At 52.0% G+C, this 13,734-nt stretch overlaps 1 protein-coding gene across 1 annotated transcript; it reads left to right on the forward strand.

Moving 5' to 3' along the window:
* The first annotated feature begins 259 nt into the window (after positions 1 to 259).
* On the forward strand, positions 260 to 13,288 carry LOC128914237 (cytochrome P450 4B1-like). Its single transcript, XM_054212988.1, has 12 exons — positions 260 to 799; positions 4,869 to 5,013; positions 5,658 to 5,702; positions 6,386 to 6,513; positions 8,068 to 8,192; positions 8,310 to 8,461; positions 9,031 to 9,137; positions 9,617 to 9,807; positions 10,328 to 10,461; positions 11,108 to 11,172; positions 11,714 to 11,796; positions 12,531 to 13,288. The coding sequence occupies exons 1-12, from the start codon at positions 620 to 622 to the stop codon at positions 12,697 to 12,699; spliced, it is 1,524 nt and encodes a 507-aa protein (XP_054068963.1). The 5' UTR covers positions 260 to 619; the 3' UTR covers positions 12,700 to 13,288.
* The last annotated feature ends 446 nt before the right edge of the window (positions 13,289 to 13,734 follow it).

Consider the following 13,734-nt stretch of genomic DNA (forward strand, 5'->3'; position numbering starts at 1 on the left):
GCGGGTTCGAGTCCCGCTCCCGGCCGGTGGGAGGGGTGGGGAAGCGGCCGAGAGGAGGGGGCACAACCCGGCCGGTGCCTCCCTCCGCGGTTACACCCCGCCCCCGTCCCTGCGCCCATCGGGCTCGGGAGGGGTCCTCGCTCCCAGTTTTCCCGATTTTCCCGGTTTTCCCCCCCCGTGGCAGCGCCCAGGCCAGCAGGCGGGGCTGGGAGGGAGGGATGTGAACGCCCCCCGAGTCGTGCCGGGGCAGCTCGGGGTGGGCACAGGCAAGGGAACGGCGGGGCGGGCAGGGACCAGGCGATGCTCGGCACCTCGCCCTCCCTCCGCCGGGCCGGCAGCTCTTTTCCTTCATCCCCAGCCCGCATCCCGGCGGGCTCCGGCGAGGTGCGGAGCCGGCAGCAGCTCTCATCCCTTTTCCGCCGGCGAGCGGTGCCTTCCCCCAGCCCCCGCGGGATGCTCTCCCTCCCCAACAAACCCTGTCGTGATTTGGCAGCCGATCGGACTCTGAACCTGCCTCTCCGCCCTGCATTGGCTGAGGGCGACCGGTGCCGGGCGGTGACACCGGCCTTCGCCTGAGCCCGGCGGCCAGTGTCCGCCGTCGCCGGGGCGGGGGGGGGGGATGAAGCTCTCCTGGCTGGGGGTGGATGTCTCCCGGGTGCTGCACTTGGTCGCCGTCTTCTGCCTGACCTGCGTGCTGCTGAAGGCCATCCAGCTGTACCACCGGCGGCGGGAGCTGCTGAGGGCGCTGGCCGAATTTCCCGGCCACCCGACACACTGGCTCTTCGGCCACGTCCATGAGGTAGGGCGAGACACGGGGATGCTCTGCCGGGGGTGGGGGGGGGGGGGACGGAGGGAGCCCCGGGAGCGGTTTCCCTGAGCAGCGGCGGGGGATGATGCAGTGGGACCCGGCAGGGAACGATGCTGGTGGGACCCGGCAGGGAATGATGCTGGTGGGACCCGGCAGGGAACGATGCTGGTGGGTCTCGGGGGGGAGGGAATGATACTGGTAGGACCTGTCCTCGCAGTCCGGGAGAATTGCTTCTCGTAATCCCCCGGGGTGAAAGGGAAAGGTGGGCATCCTTTTTCCCGGCCATCCGAACCGCTTTCTCTGTTTGCGACGCCCATAGAACGGCACACGCTGGCTGCTGCAAAATGCTCGGTGGAAAAAGGTGGCAGGTGACTCACGAGTAAAGAAAGCGATAATATAATGTGGCGTGGGCAAGGTCGTTCCGGGTCGTAACCCGGCATCGGTGCTGGAGGCAGCAGAGCCACCCTGCTCTGTCCCAGGGCAGGCTCCGCTGTCACCTCTCTGCTCCTGTGAAAGCCAGGGCACGGCCGCCGCGGCTGTCCCTGAGGAGATGCACGCTGATCCCAATGTCCGGAGGCGCCTTCTCTCCCTTGCCAGCTTGCACCGGCTTCACGGCCCGGTGAGCCAGACAGGGCATTGATGATTTTGAGCCACGTTGCAGCCACAAAACACAGCCCAGGTATAGCACCCGGCACAGGGGCCACGTATCTTTTTAAGGTTGCATTAAAGCCATGACTAACCGAGCCCACATGTATAAGCAAGACTTGCTCTGGGCGCTCGTGGCGTGGATGACTGTTCCCCGAGGTGTGTCCTTGCCCGCACAAATCAACGTGGCTGCCTTGGCAAACAGATTTCCACAACTCATCGTCAGCTTTGCGAGGAGTAACAGCTGCTCGATGTGAAAGGCTTTTCCATACAAGCTAAAGGCTGCTTAAAATCACCTTGATTTCTCCTGGCCTCTGCTGGTGCCCTGCCCTGGCCAAAACTGTCACATTGAATAACTGGCACCCTGAAAAGTAGCTGGGAAATCTGGAGTGGATCTCCTAGGGCCCGTCTCTGTGCCATGGCAGCCCCAGTTTTCCTGTGCTGGATGGGACAATCAGTCTTTTGGCAACGAAAGCATGAAGATGGGCCAGTTTAGGGATTTGTTACACTGCCAGTTAGACTTTAAAACTGCAATTAAATAAAGTATGTTAGCCTGTTTATCGGTATTTATTTATCCTGGAATGGGTTTTTAACTGTGCTGATAACGCGCTCCCATCATGGCTAGGTTGTTCACAGCTTGACTTTTGCCTTGGACAGTATTTTTTAAAGAATTCCTGTTTTGCAAATTTGCTGATTAAATGCTGCTGAATTCCCCAGAACCCGACAGTTCACTGTGCCAGGGAGGAAACTGGCAGTGCCCTGAGCACATGCTGAATACAAAGTTTACGGGCACCTCGGAGGAGGACCTGAGACCTGCATTCAGGGAGAGCACTGACGCTTCCTCTTCTGTTGATTTAAAGTGATTAACTGCTAGTTTTGTTTCAGGTCAATTTAGTATCTCAAATATATTTGCCATGCCTTGGGTGGGTCTCCTGGGTTTTAAAGCCTTCTTAGGTGTTAGTCTCTGCTTATGCAAATCACTTGGTAGAAGTGACATTAAAATATCAGGAGAGATTGTGCAGAGCTGGTCAGTCTCGCTGCAGCAGCACGACTTCGTTAAAGCCCGGAGTGCCAGCCCCGAGCTGGCCAAACCGACTTCCCAAGGTCAGGGTCGGTGGGAAGCTGAGGAGAGCAGGGAGCTGCCCCACGGGCACAGGGGGCTGTCGGTCCCTCGGTAGCCCATTGCCCACATCCGCCCCGTGCGGGCGGCTGGTGGAGGGGAACCAGCCTGGTTCTGAGTGAGCACAATGCCGCTTCGTGCTCAGATTTCAGCTCCTGTGTTTCCTGTTTCATTTGGTTTTGGTGCATACTCATTAAAAGCGCCTTTAAGCGCCTCTTCCCAGATGCTTTCAGTGTTGGATCCATTTCAAAACTTGCATTTCAGCGTGAGGTCAGGCTATTACCTTTCTTCCTTAGACTGGAGCGGGGGTTATACTTTTCTTTTCAAGCCCCCAAGGGAGGAAGAAGGACAAGCGATGGTCTTTCATGCAGAGCCTGGTAGCTACAGCCCTGGTTAAGAAGCAGGAGCTTTCCATTCCTGTTCCTCCGCAGCCCACAGGACTTTACACCGGGGAGTGCTCAGGACAGCAGGCAGAGGTTATTCACCGTGGGGGTAACTTCTCCGCTCAGACAGATCCCTCCCAAACCTCTGCCAGCGCAGGGCAGATAGCACAAACCAAGGCCGGCGCTCCGAAACCAAGGTTGGATGCAAAGGCTTCTAGCATTAGGACTCCTGCCAGCGAGGCTTATTCAGCATCTCCCAATTACTGCCATTTGCGCGTTCTGTGATTTCATGACGGGAGGAAGCTCAAGCAGGCGTATCAAAGGGACTTTCACGTGTTCAAGTGTCGCTCAGCTAAAGGCACTGTGCCAAGCCTTGCCTTTGCTGGCATTGCAGAAGGGGTGGGTGCTGGGTAGGGCTGCCTCCTTTTACCCCAAAATGTGATCCCTGCAACCAGAGAAATTGATGGTTCTCTTTCATAAGTCCAAAATCTTGAACTGGAGCAAGAGCAGTTGAACGGTAGCTTTCTACCGTAAATGACAACTGGATGAAGTGCATAATCTGGTTCTACTGAATGTGAGAGACACACACGGGATGTGCTGCAGGGACCTCCCTGGCTCACAAGGAAGCCGACTCGGCCTTGATGCATGTAGCCTGGCCGTGTCCCCACGCAGCCTGGCAGATGCCCCGTGGCTCCTGAGCATCCTCTCCAGGACAGGCCTGATGTGGGTGATTATTTGAGTCCAAGCCATCTCCTGGGTTGAGAAAAACTAACCAAACTAAAAGCTGAGCTGAGCTAATTCAGCACCAAAGCGACTGAGCAAGTATTCACTTGATTCAGTTGACAGGGTGGCTTTGTGGCTGATTTCTGCACCAGTATGCAGATGTAATTAAACTTCAAGCTTCAGGTCAAAGCAGCAGCAGCTATGTCAGCCCTAGCTCACCAAAATCCTTCCCCCTGCATATTGTGGCATAGTAGTTTCTGTTCAAAGAAAAGAGAACTCTTACACGGTTTTGTCTCTGTGATCTTTTTTTCTCTGCCTGTGACTTTGTATCTTTCCACCAATCTTTCCACTAGTTCTTTGGCTATTGCCTGTTTAATATACAACAGCACTAGCTATAAAAGCAATAAAACAATCACTTTCGAAGAACAAACCCACCAGTGTCACTGATACGAATGCTGGTGCTCACATTACTCCTCAGTGTGCAGCTTCCAAGGACCAGAGATGAACGTTTCTGGGAGCACCAACTCTTCATTGCCTATTAAATTAAATTCCTGGAAATCAATGAAGTCTTTATCTGACATTATTAGCCAGTGCCCACTTCTCTGTACACTCCATCGGTGACTGTGGTCTCATCCTGTTGATTTTTACCTGGACACTGGCCTTCTCCACCTAAATGGCTGGATGAAGCTGTGGCCCAGGTTTCCCGGACGGGAGGCATTGTTGCGCTGGGGCAGATATAGCAGCGATGCCGTTAGCTGCTGTCAAAGTGCTGCTGTATTTTCTCATGACCACAAGGGTGCTAATTGCTCAGCCATGTGCAAGTGAGAACATATTTGCCCGCCACAAAACGCAGATGCTGTCTGGGGCAAACCTGAGTCTTCTTTGGGGTGGCCATGGAAAAAAGAGCAGATAACATACATGGACTGATAGTCACCACCACTGTCCCTAAGGGTGTTCTCCATGGTTAGGATCAATTGATAAGGAAGAATTATTTTATATGAGGTTTAAAAGTAACAAGCATCTCTACTTCCCATGCTCTGCAAACCCAGAGGGACAAAATCGTATTTGCGATCACCTGGTTTTGCGATACAGAAAGATCTTGAGCTTTTTAAGAAAGTGGCTTGGGAGATTATTTTTTTTTTCTCTGTATCTAAGTATTCTTTCTCTTTTTACTTCCCCACAACTACAGTTTCTCAAGATGGAAGAGGCGCTGGACAAGGAGGAGATCTGGGCACAGAAGTACCTATACGCTCACCCTATCTGGTTTGGGAGTTTCTCGGCATTCCTGGTTGTCACCGATCCCGACTATGCCAAGGTTCTGTTGGCCAGAGGAGGTGAGGAGATGATGCCCTCCAGCTGTGGAGCAACAACCACAGCCTGCAGATTTCCCGTGCCAGCCTGAAAATTTGCAGCAAGGCAGGGTTTCATGGAGAGCTTTCCTTGCAGAAATGACCTAAAGGCATGGACCTTCGTGCCATGCCCTCAGTGCTTCAGGCACAGGGCTGCGGGGGTGACCGGGGACACTCCAAATCTGGCAAATCAAAATTCCTCAAGTGTTCCTTGAAAAGCTATCTTCTCGGTGCCTGACCCCAGCAAGGAGAAGAAAGCTGGAAGCTTTTTTTCTCGGCCCATACCCCTGGCTCCTGCTGTGGTGCCATGTCTTCAGTGCATCCAGAGAGAAAGGTGCTAAACAGTGCTGTGCGGGAGCATTAATCATTTATCACACAGCACAGACTTTGGACTGCCAATATTCTTGTTTATGCCAGTGTGGGCATCTGCTTTTATATGTATTTCTTGTAGCTGGGCCAAATAGTGTTGTTTTGTTGTGAAATACCGTTGAATTCTGCAGGGATGCCACCGATTCTGCTTCATACCCAACCAAAAGTGAGAACCCAGAGGGAGCTTTCAGGTGCAAACCAGTGGGTTGATGCTACTGAAACACCATTTTATTTTCTCTTTCTTGATGATTTTTTTACAGATCCCAAGGATAACGTCAGCTATAAACACCTTGTGCCATGGATCGGTATGTATTCCCAGGGCTTTGCCTACCAGGAATGATTCTGAAGCTAGTCAAGAACATGCTATAAATAAGCATCGTTATATTCGTTCCTTGGTGCAATTGTAGCTGAAAGTTTCCTGAAATTATTATGTTTATTGAAAAAGGTTCTAGAAAATGCTATTTGTTGTGATTCGAGGAAGGAAAGTTCAGACATAGTCATACATACAAATGAGAACCACTTACATGTCCGTAGTTAGTGAAGGGCGGTGATGGGAGAAGCTCAGATTCAGTAGAGGACTGGTGAAAAATCATCATAGTATCATAGAATGGTTTAGGTTGGAAGGGAGCTTAAAGATCATTCAATTCCAAGCCCCCTGCCATGGGCAGGGACACCACCCACACACCACCTACTAGACCAGGTTGCTCAAAGCCCCGTCCAGCCTGGGCTTGAACCCTTCCAGGGATGGAGTATCCACAACTTCTCTGGGCAACCTGCACCTGTTGATCTGAAATTCTCAGCTCCAGCAGTGATGGTGTTTCTTTTCGGAGGCAGTGCTGGGTGGTTTCGGTGAGCAGGGCTCTGCTCAGCCCGGGGAACCCTGGAGCTGACGGCAACATTTGGAAACACTCTCTCACAGCAGCTCAGACAGCAGATTTAATCGTGCTACTTGTGCCCAGCAAAACATACCTTGCCTGTGTTTCCCCAGGGAAAGGGTTGCTGATCTTACATGGGCCAAAATGGCACCAACATCGAAAACTCCTGACTCCGGGGTTTCATTACGACGTCTTGAAACCATACGTGGCCCTGATGGCAGAGTCTACTAACGTGATGCTGGTAGGACTCAGATGTGATGCTTTTCTCTCTGCCCTGTTTCCGTTTCCCTGATCCTGGCTGGTTAGTAGGTAAATGCTGGAGCAGGGTTTCCTTGCAGTGTCCTTGCTTACAACCTGGTAGTCGTAAGGACAGGCTGTGTCCTGGTGGTCGAGCTTTCTGAGTCACCACAAATCCCTGCCCGTGAGTTGTAAGGAATGAGCAGGTTGAGCCTTCCCGCAAGGACTATGTCTCTGGTACTGTGTTGGGCGCTTTGGCCAAGATTTGAGGATTAACGTTACTGCCATCCTCAAACTGTGCGTAGTCTCAGTCCCAGCTGCTACTTCTTATGAGGTTCTTTTTTGTAAATGAAGAATTGAAGTAAATAAAGTTTCATAATAAATCCCGAAAATATAAAGGCTGGAGCAGAGCTGAGAACTGTGACCTAAGGTTAAAGGGTATCATTTGCTGTCAACATACCCATGACTGGATTGCAATCCCTGCCTTGCCTAATACACAGTGAAACTCCACTCTTCCATCCATCGGTGCTGGGCACGATGGAAACCAGTGGGAATTGCAAGTGAGGGGCACCAGGCTTTGTGCAGGTAGACCAGCAGGAGTCTGGGTGCCAGATCTATTCCTTCTCCTTTGGCTCCCTCCATCCAACCTCCCCAGCAGTTCCGCATGGATTCTGGCTGTTCTCCCTCCCGCTGGCCCAGGCAGCAACCAGGAGCTGGGGGTTGGAGAGCCAGGAGAGCTTTTGCAATGCCTTCAAGTGCCTGTCAGTTTATAATTCCTTGCTAACAATGCAAAGTGCCTATTGTGGGAGGCCATGCCACCAGGTGGCAATCATTGTATGTGCTAAGGACATAAGTCTGTCCATAGAAGCCCTGTTCCCCAGCCTGGTTTCATGCTGTGGGAGCTCAGATGTGACTGTGCTCCTCCATCTCCTCCATTTCTCAGCCTTTGAGTCCACTGGATCCTTACAGCCATGAAGGGACCAAGGATTCAACATCATTTCATGTCTGCCAGGCAAGAGAGACACTATTTATACTGTCTCTAGGGATCTGCTATGGGAAGAGTCGAGCAAGGGCTCCTATATTATATGCTGGAATAACACAGTGGGTGAGAGATCGTGAGAGGGAAGCTTGCATCTTAGACACCAAAGGCACCAAAGTCATACGTGCTTGTGAGAGAAAGACAAAAACCACAACCTCAGTAAAGCCCAATGCCGACATATGAGTGTTTTGTGCAGCAAACACACTGTACCCAAGAAAGACTTTGGTAACATGCCCCATTACCCAGTGGTGTGCCATCCCGGGGTTCTCCAGGGTGCCTTTGCCCCAGGGTAGGGTGTACCAGGGCTCACGGCTGCCAGGATTCGAGAGTAGCAAACAAATTTTGTATTAAGCATCTCTCTTGGCTTCCGTTCTCCAGGATTTTGACGGTAACTAAGAGATTCTCTTCTTTTTTCAGTTTCTCTGGGATGTATCCCTAGCTGAGCACTAGAAGGTGCATGCAGATCGTGAAGAACTGTCCCTTGCCTTCTCATTTCTATCTGTCTCCTTCGTGCCCTAGGATAAATGGGAACAGCTGATCACTGATGGGAAACCGGTGGAGCTCTTTGAGCACGTCAGCTTGATGACGCTCGATAGCATCATGAAATGTGCCTTCAGTTGTCACAGCAACTGCCAGACCAACAGGTCAGTGCTGGCTGCCCCAAACCCCGGCAGAAAGTTTGCAGCTTAGAAGGGAAATGAGCAAATCACTTGCCATGATGCTCCCAGATTTACAAACTTCCACCATTCCCCTCTCCCCAGGAAAAACACCTATATCCAGGCTGTCTATGACCTATGCCACATGGTGCACCAGCGCCTCCGCATCTTCCCCTACCACAACGACATCATTTACTGGCTCAGCCCCCACGGGTATCAGTTCAGGAAGGTCTGCCAGCTCGCTCATGACCACACAGGTATTCCCTGCCTCTCCCAAAGCTTTCGAGCAGGGTGGGTGATGATGGCTGACCAGAAGCAGTTGAGTTACCTCCTTGCCTGTGATCCTGCCCAAAGGCTTGGAGCTGGAATCCAAGTAAAGCATCATCTTGCAGCAGTGGTCTGATGAAGGCATGAAGCAAGGGGGTGTGGGTTATTAAACTGGACTAACGCAGGAATTCCCCTCTGGCAACGCTCCTGGTAAATGACCAGAGACTGATGAGACACGGGATGGGTGCTGCAGGCAACACCAGTGCAAGGAATGATTTACTTTCCAGGCCAGGCGTGATTTTAATGCAGGAGGGGTGGGTAAAATAGGCCGAGGAGTCTGTGGTGGACAAAGAAGTTTGCAGAAAAGAATGCCAACTTGCCTGAGATTTGTTGCCGTGCTGCTGAAAAAGCCAAACTGCCTGGGGTGCAGAAGCACCCCTGTCAGATGAATCGTGGACTGAGCGGTGGTCACCCCCTTGAGTGAGCTTTGCATTGGCAGGCTGATTTTGCAGCTTGACCTTTCCTGCCCCTGCTGAACCTGTAACTCCTTCTTCCCCAGACAAGGTGATCCACGAGCGCAAGGAGTCCCTTAAAGATGAACGGGAGTTTGAAAAGATCCAAAAGAAGAGACATTTGGACTTCTTGGACATTCTGCTGTGTGCCAAAGTGAGTGGTGAGGAGTGGGTGTGCGGCGGGGCAGCAGGATCCAAAAGCCATCAGTCTTTGCAGGGGTGCCACAAACCACCAGAGACCCTCAGCACTGCACAAGCCACTAAAATAAATTAGCCCAGTCCTGCCCAGTTGAGGAGGGGCCAAGGTGATCCAGTTTTCTGTCACTGAAACGTTAGTAGCGTCTGTTGGGGAATACAACACGCAGAGGGATTTCATAGTCCTGGTGGTTTAATATCAGGGGGATAAAGGGATTTATAAGTGAAGGAAAAAGGGCCCTGAATTCAGTCTAAACAGAGATTGATCTTGTTTATACGTATCCCAGCAGCACCACCACCCCCTTTGCAACAGCTGAAAGAATAAAATGTCGCCTTCTGGGGTATTATGTTTTATATATGTAGATCTGTGCCACTATAAGATATATATATTTATATGTGTATATATATGGGCCATTGAAAGTGTCTCTGGGTTGTTAGGATGAGAATGGAGCTGGACTGTCCGATGAGGACCTGCGTGCCGAGGTGGACACGTTCATGTTTGAGGGCCATGATACGACGGCCAGCGGGATCTCCTGGCTCTTGTACTGCCTGGCGTCACACCCCGAGCACCAGGCACGGTGCCGGGAGGAGATACAAGGGATCCTGGGGGACCGGGAGACGCTTCAGTGGTAAGGTTGCACATTTTCTCAGCTGGTATCTTTTTTTTCCCATGTCTGGTGTTTCTAAGTGTACAACATCTTCAAGACCTGAAAGCTAGGATGCTAAAGGACTGATTTGTAACATTGCTGCGTGCACAGGGATGTCACAGGATGGAACAGATACTGCATCCTTCACCTAAATCTGCCTCCCTGCCCTTCAGGGCTTCAGGGCTCCTATTGCCAGGGGAGACACGAGAAAAAACCATCCCAGACCAGGAGAACATGCTGGATGCCACCAACATTGCCCTTTGCTCTCTCCTGTTTTCTCACCACAGGACGTTGTAGTCATGGCTTTTCACCTTTTGCTGTCACTTTGCACTTGAGCTTGTTCAGAGGTGTCTTGGGGTCCCCAGCTTGCAGCAGCCCGTGGTTGGACATTGTGGGTCCCTCCGTATGCCCTGTCTGTTGCAAGGGGGTCTGCCCAGGGGCTGATGGCCATGGGGCAAGGGCCCTTCTGGGGCTCAGCCTGCCTCTGTCTCTGTCCCGGCAGGGAGGACCTGGGCAAGATGACTTACAGCACCATGTGCATCAGGGAGAGCCTTCGCCTTTACCCACCAGTGCCTGGTGTGTCCCGACAGCTCAGCAAACCCATCACCTTCCCCGATGGACGCACCTTGCCAGAAGGTCTGTAAATCCTATTCCCACTTCACAAAATCATGCTCTCGGACGTCAGTCCTATCCTTGCTGCCTGCCACAGAGCAAAGGCGACAGCCCTGCCTCTGTGACCTGCTCCTCACTGACACAGATGTTCAGATAGACCTGTGCAGATATCGGCATTCCGTTGATAGACTGAGGTCTGGGCTGTACGGTGGCATCCCCATGACATCCTTCCTGCCACCATCGCTATAGGGCAGCCATGCCTGTGCCAAAAGCCCCTTCTCTTCCTGGCCAAGCACAAGCTTGTGGTTGACTCATTTTGGCGAACTGCAGGAGCAAGGGGACGGGGACTGGTCCCATCCCAACCTGTGGTTTGGGAATTGCCCTGTGCTGCTCCATTCTTTCTCTGATTTGGCACACAAGCGGGCAGTGTCAGGGTGGGGACGACATGCCTATGGTGCCGGTGCCTTCCTCTGTTCACCTTTTGTCTGCTTACAACTAAACAAATGGAAAATGTTTAGTTTTCTCTGAAGCCAATGACAAAACCCTCATAGGTTTCCAGTTGACAGATGAGACCATGATGATTTAGACAGACCTTTGTGTGAGCAGGCTGCAGCCTCCCCTTTAGTTTCTTTGTCACTGAGCCCTTTTCTCCTTCTCCATTGTTTTACAGGCAGCATCGCTGCGATAAGCATTTATCTCATTCACAGAAACCCCGCGGTATGGAAAGACCCTTCGGTAAGTTTCCATTTGCCTTTCTTTCTAATCATTTTTCCCCTTTATGTGCCTCTTCAAATGCCCTCTTCACCTGTTAGCGGGGGAGCAGAGCCCCCTCCTTGCTGCTGAGCATCTTTGGCCATGGGAATCACGCTGAGAGGTGACCATCTTGCGTTATTCTTGGCCAGCCGTGGCACAGCGCGGTCAGACAGCAGCGTTAGGGCTGGGTGCTGCCCAAAACAGTAAGACAAAGTGCTCCGAAGAGCTTGTTGTATTAGCAGGCGAAAAGGTGATTTTTTTTTTGCTCAGGCTACAGGTGGAGGATTGAATCCCGGCTCCTTGGTTTTCATCGTATCTCTGTCTGGTTTATCTTGGCAACACCATTGCCAGGCTCAGGGCACAGCAAGGGAGTCTGGTGTATGAGTTTCTGTCCATCTCAAAATGAATTCTCTCTCCAATGGGGTTATTCAGAAATTATGGGGTGTCACATTTCCGAAGGTACCAGTCAGTACTGTGTTCTTTAAATAATCGCTTTTTCTTGCTGTGAACTCTTCATTTCCAGGTGTTTGACCCTTTGCGGTTTTCCCCGGAGAACATCTCTGGCAGGCACTCTCACGCCTTTCTGCCTTTTTCTGCTGGAATGAGGTAAAGTGTCTTGAACGCTGAAGGAGTAGCAGGGAGAGAAAATATGCATCCCTGGAAACTGCTCAGCCGGAGAAGCGTGTGCTGCTGCTATAATTGCTACCAGGGAGGCACTCACAGAGTGCTTGCAGAGACCGCCGCCAGAAGTCCTGGCCCTGCAGCTTTAAATAGCTCAGGAGCGCATAAGAAGCGTTTGTGCCGCAGAGGGGTTCTGGTACCAGCAGGCAAAACGGGAAGGAAACATCGCCAGGCCCCTCTTGGGGATAGGGAATGGGGTCCTAAAACTGCTGAGAATCCTGCTGGCATCATGCGCGAAGCCTGCAGCATCCTGGCCTCCCCTGCTCTCCTCCTCTCCTTGATACAGAGACCCCATCCCACCTCCCCGTCCTTTGATTCCCTGTTCTCCCCTGCTCCCAGTCCTTCCCTACGCCCTGCGCTCACCTTGACAAGGCAAACACCTCCTGCTTGGAGACCTGCCACCTCGCCTCTGATGGCCTCTCTGTTGTCTTCCCCACCTCCCCCCCTCTCTGCGCTCATTGAACACACATCCAGGAGCTCCTGATGCTCCACTGCTCAGCCCGTTCCCCTGCTTTTGCCACACAAAACACCGCCTGAGATCCCCAGAGCTGCAGAGGGGAAGGGTTGTGGGCTGGTGTGAGGGGACTGGGACCCAGCCATGGGGTTTTGCTGTGCCCAGCACGGAGATGGGGTGGCTGAGCTGCTCTGTTTTACCCCAGGAACTGCATCGGGCAGCAGTTCGCCATGAATGAGATGAAGGTGGCGCTGGCCCTGACCCTGCTGCGCTTCGAGCTCTCGCCTGACCCTGCCCAGCCGCCCTGCAAAATACCTCAGATCATCCTCCGCTCCAAGAACGGGATTCACCTGTATCTAAAGAAAATCCGCTGATGCTCAAAAACTCCTGCCTTTGCCGGAGGGAGGGACCAAGCAGATGATGGGGCAATGTTTCTCTGGGGAAAAAGGTGCAGGGCAGGATTTGGGGATGAGGATTCCTGATTTCTGTGCTTCCTTCACCAGCTGAAAGCCCTTTTCGTCCTGGGCCCAGGTAGGCTGGATGGCATTGCACAGACCCATTGCCATCTGCTCCACGAGTGCCCATCTCGGAGCAGCTGGGCATAGCCATGCCTCTTCACTGGCTGTCCCCTTGCCCTGCCGTAAGGGCTGGCCTGGCCTGGGAACATCTGTAGGTCCCACCAGCCTCCTCCTTACCAAATCCTGCCTTTCACACTCATGTCCTGGCCAAATCCATGACCGTTCCCAGCCCTGCTCCATCAGCAGCACCTTCCTCAGTGCCTAGAGGTCAGCCCTCCCCTCCTGCAGCAGGGACAGCCCATGGCAGACCTTTCTCTCTCTTCTCGCACTCAATGTGTCTCTGTTTCATTGAAAGCACTGATTCTAGTTTGGGCTCTGACATTCTGCCTAAACTGCAAAATATTCTGTAATTTTCGTGTTAATAAAACAATAATTATTCCTGTAACAGCAGCTGCATCAGTTTTTATTGCTGATGGTTGCCTGCTTTGTCACAAATACTGTGTAAAACCCCTTTAGAAATGGGAGATGGAGAGGAAATCCATGAGCAGCAAGAGACAGCCCTGGGGGTGTCTGGCTGGGCCCCTGCCCACAGGTCTCCAGCCAGAGCCAACACAGCAACTCCTTCCATGGGCAACCCCTTCACAGGGGTCCAGTGTGCAATCTTCATTTAAAGCTGCAAGCGAGGAGTTCTGATAGTTAAAAAGGGGGGTTTTAATCTCTTCTTCTTCTTCTTCTTCTTCTTCTTCTTCTTCTTCTTATTATTATTATTATTATTATTATTATTATTATTATTATTATTATTATTGTTTTCCTAAGCTGATAAAGTTATGAGAGTTGTATGCTTGAGGGACACTGGAGGACACTAGCGAGATGTCCTCTGCCTCTGCAGGA

This window comes from Rissa tridactyla, chromosome 8 (assembly GCF_028500815.1).
Source record: "Rissa tridactyla isolate bRisTri1 chromosome 8, bRisTri1.patW.cur.20221130, whole genome shotgun sequence".
Lineage (NCBI taxonomy): Eukaryota > Metazoa > Chordata > Aves > Charadriiformes > Laridae > Rissa > Rissa tridactyla.

Coding starts and splice junctions, on each gene's coding strand:
- LOC128914237 (XM_054212988.1), top strand. CDS start 620: ATGAAGCTCTCCTGGCTGGGGGTGGATGTCTCCCGGGTGCTGCACTTG. Junction 5,014..5,657: donor GGTTCTGTTGGCCAGAGGAG/GTGAGGAGATGA, acceptor ATTTTTTTACAG/ATCCCAAGGATAACGTCAGC. Junction 11,173..11,713: donor CGGTATGGAAAGACCCTTCG/GTAAGTTTCCAT, acceptor CTTCATTTCCAG/GTGTTTGACCCTTTGCGGTT.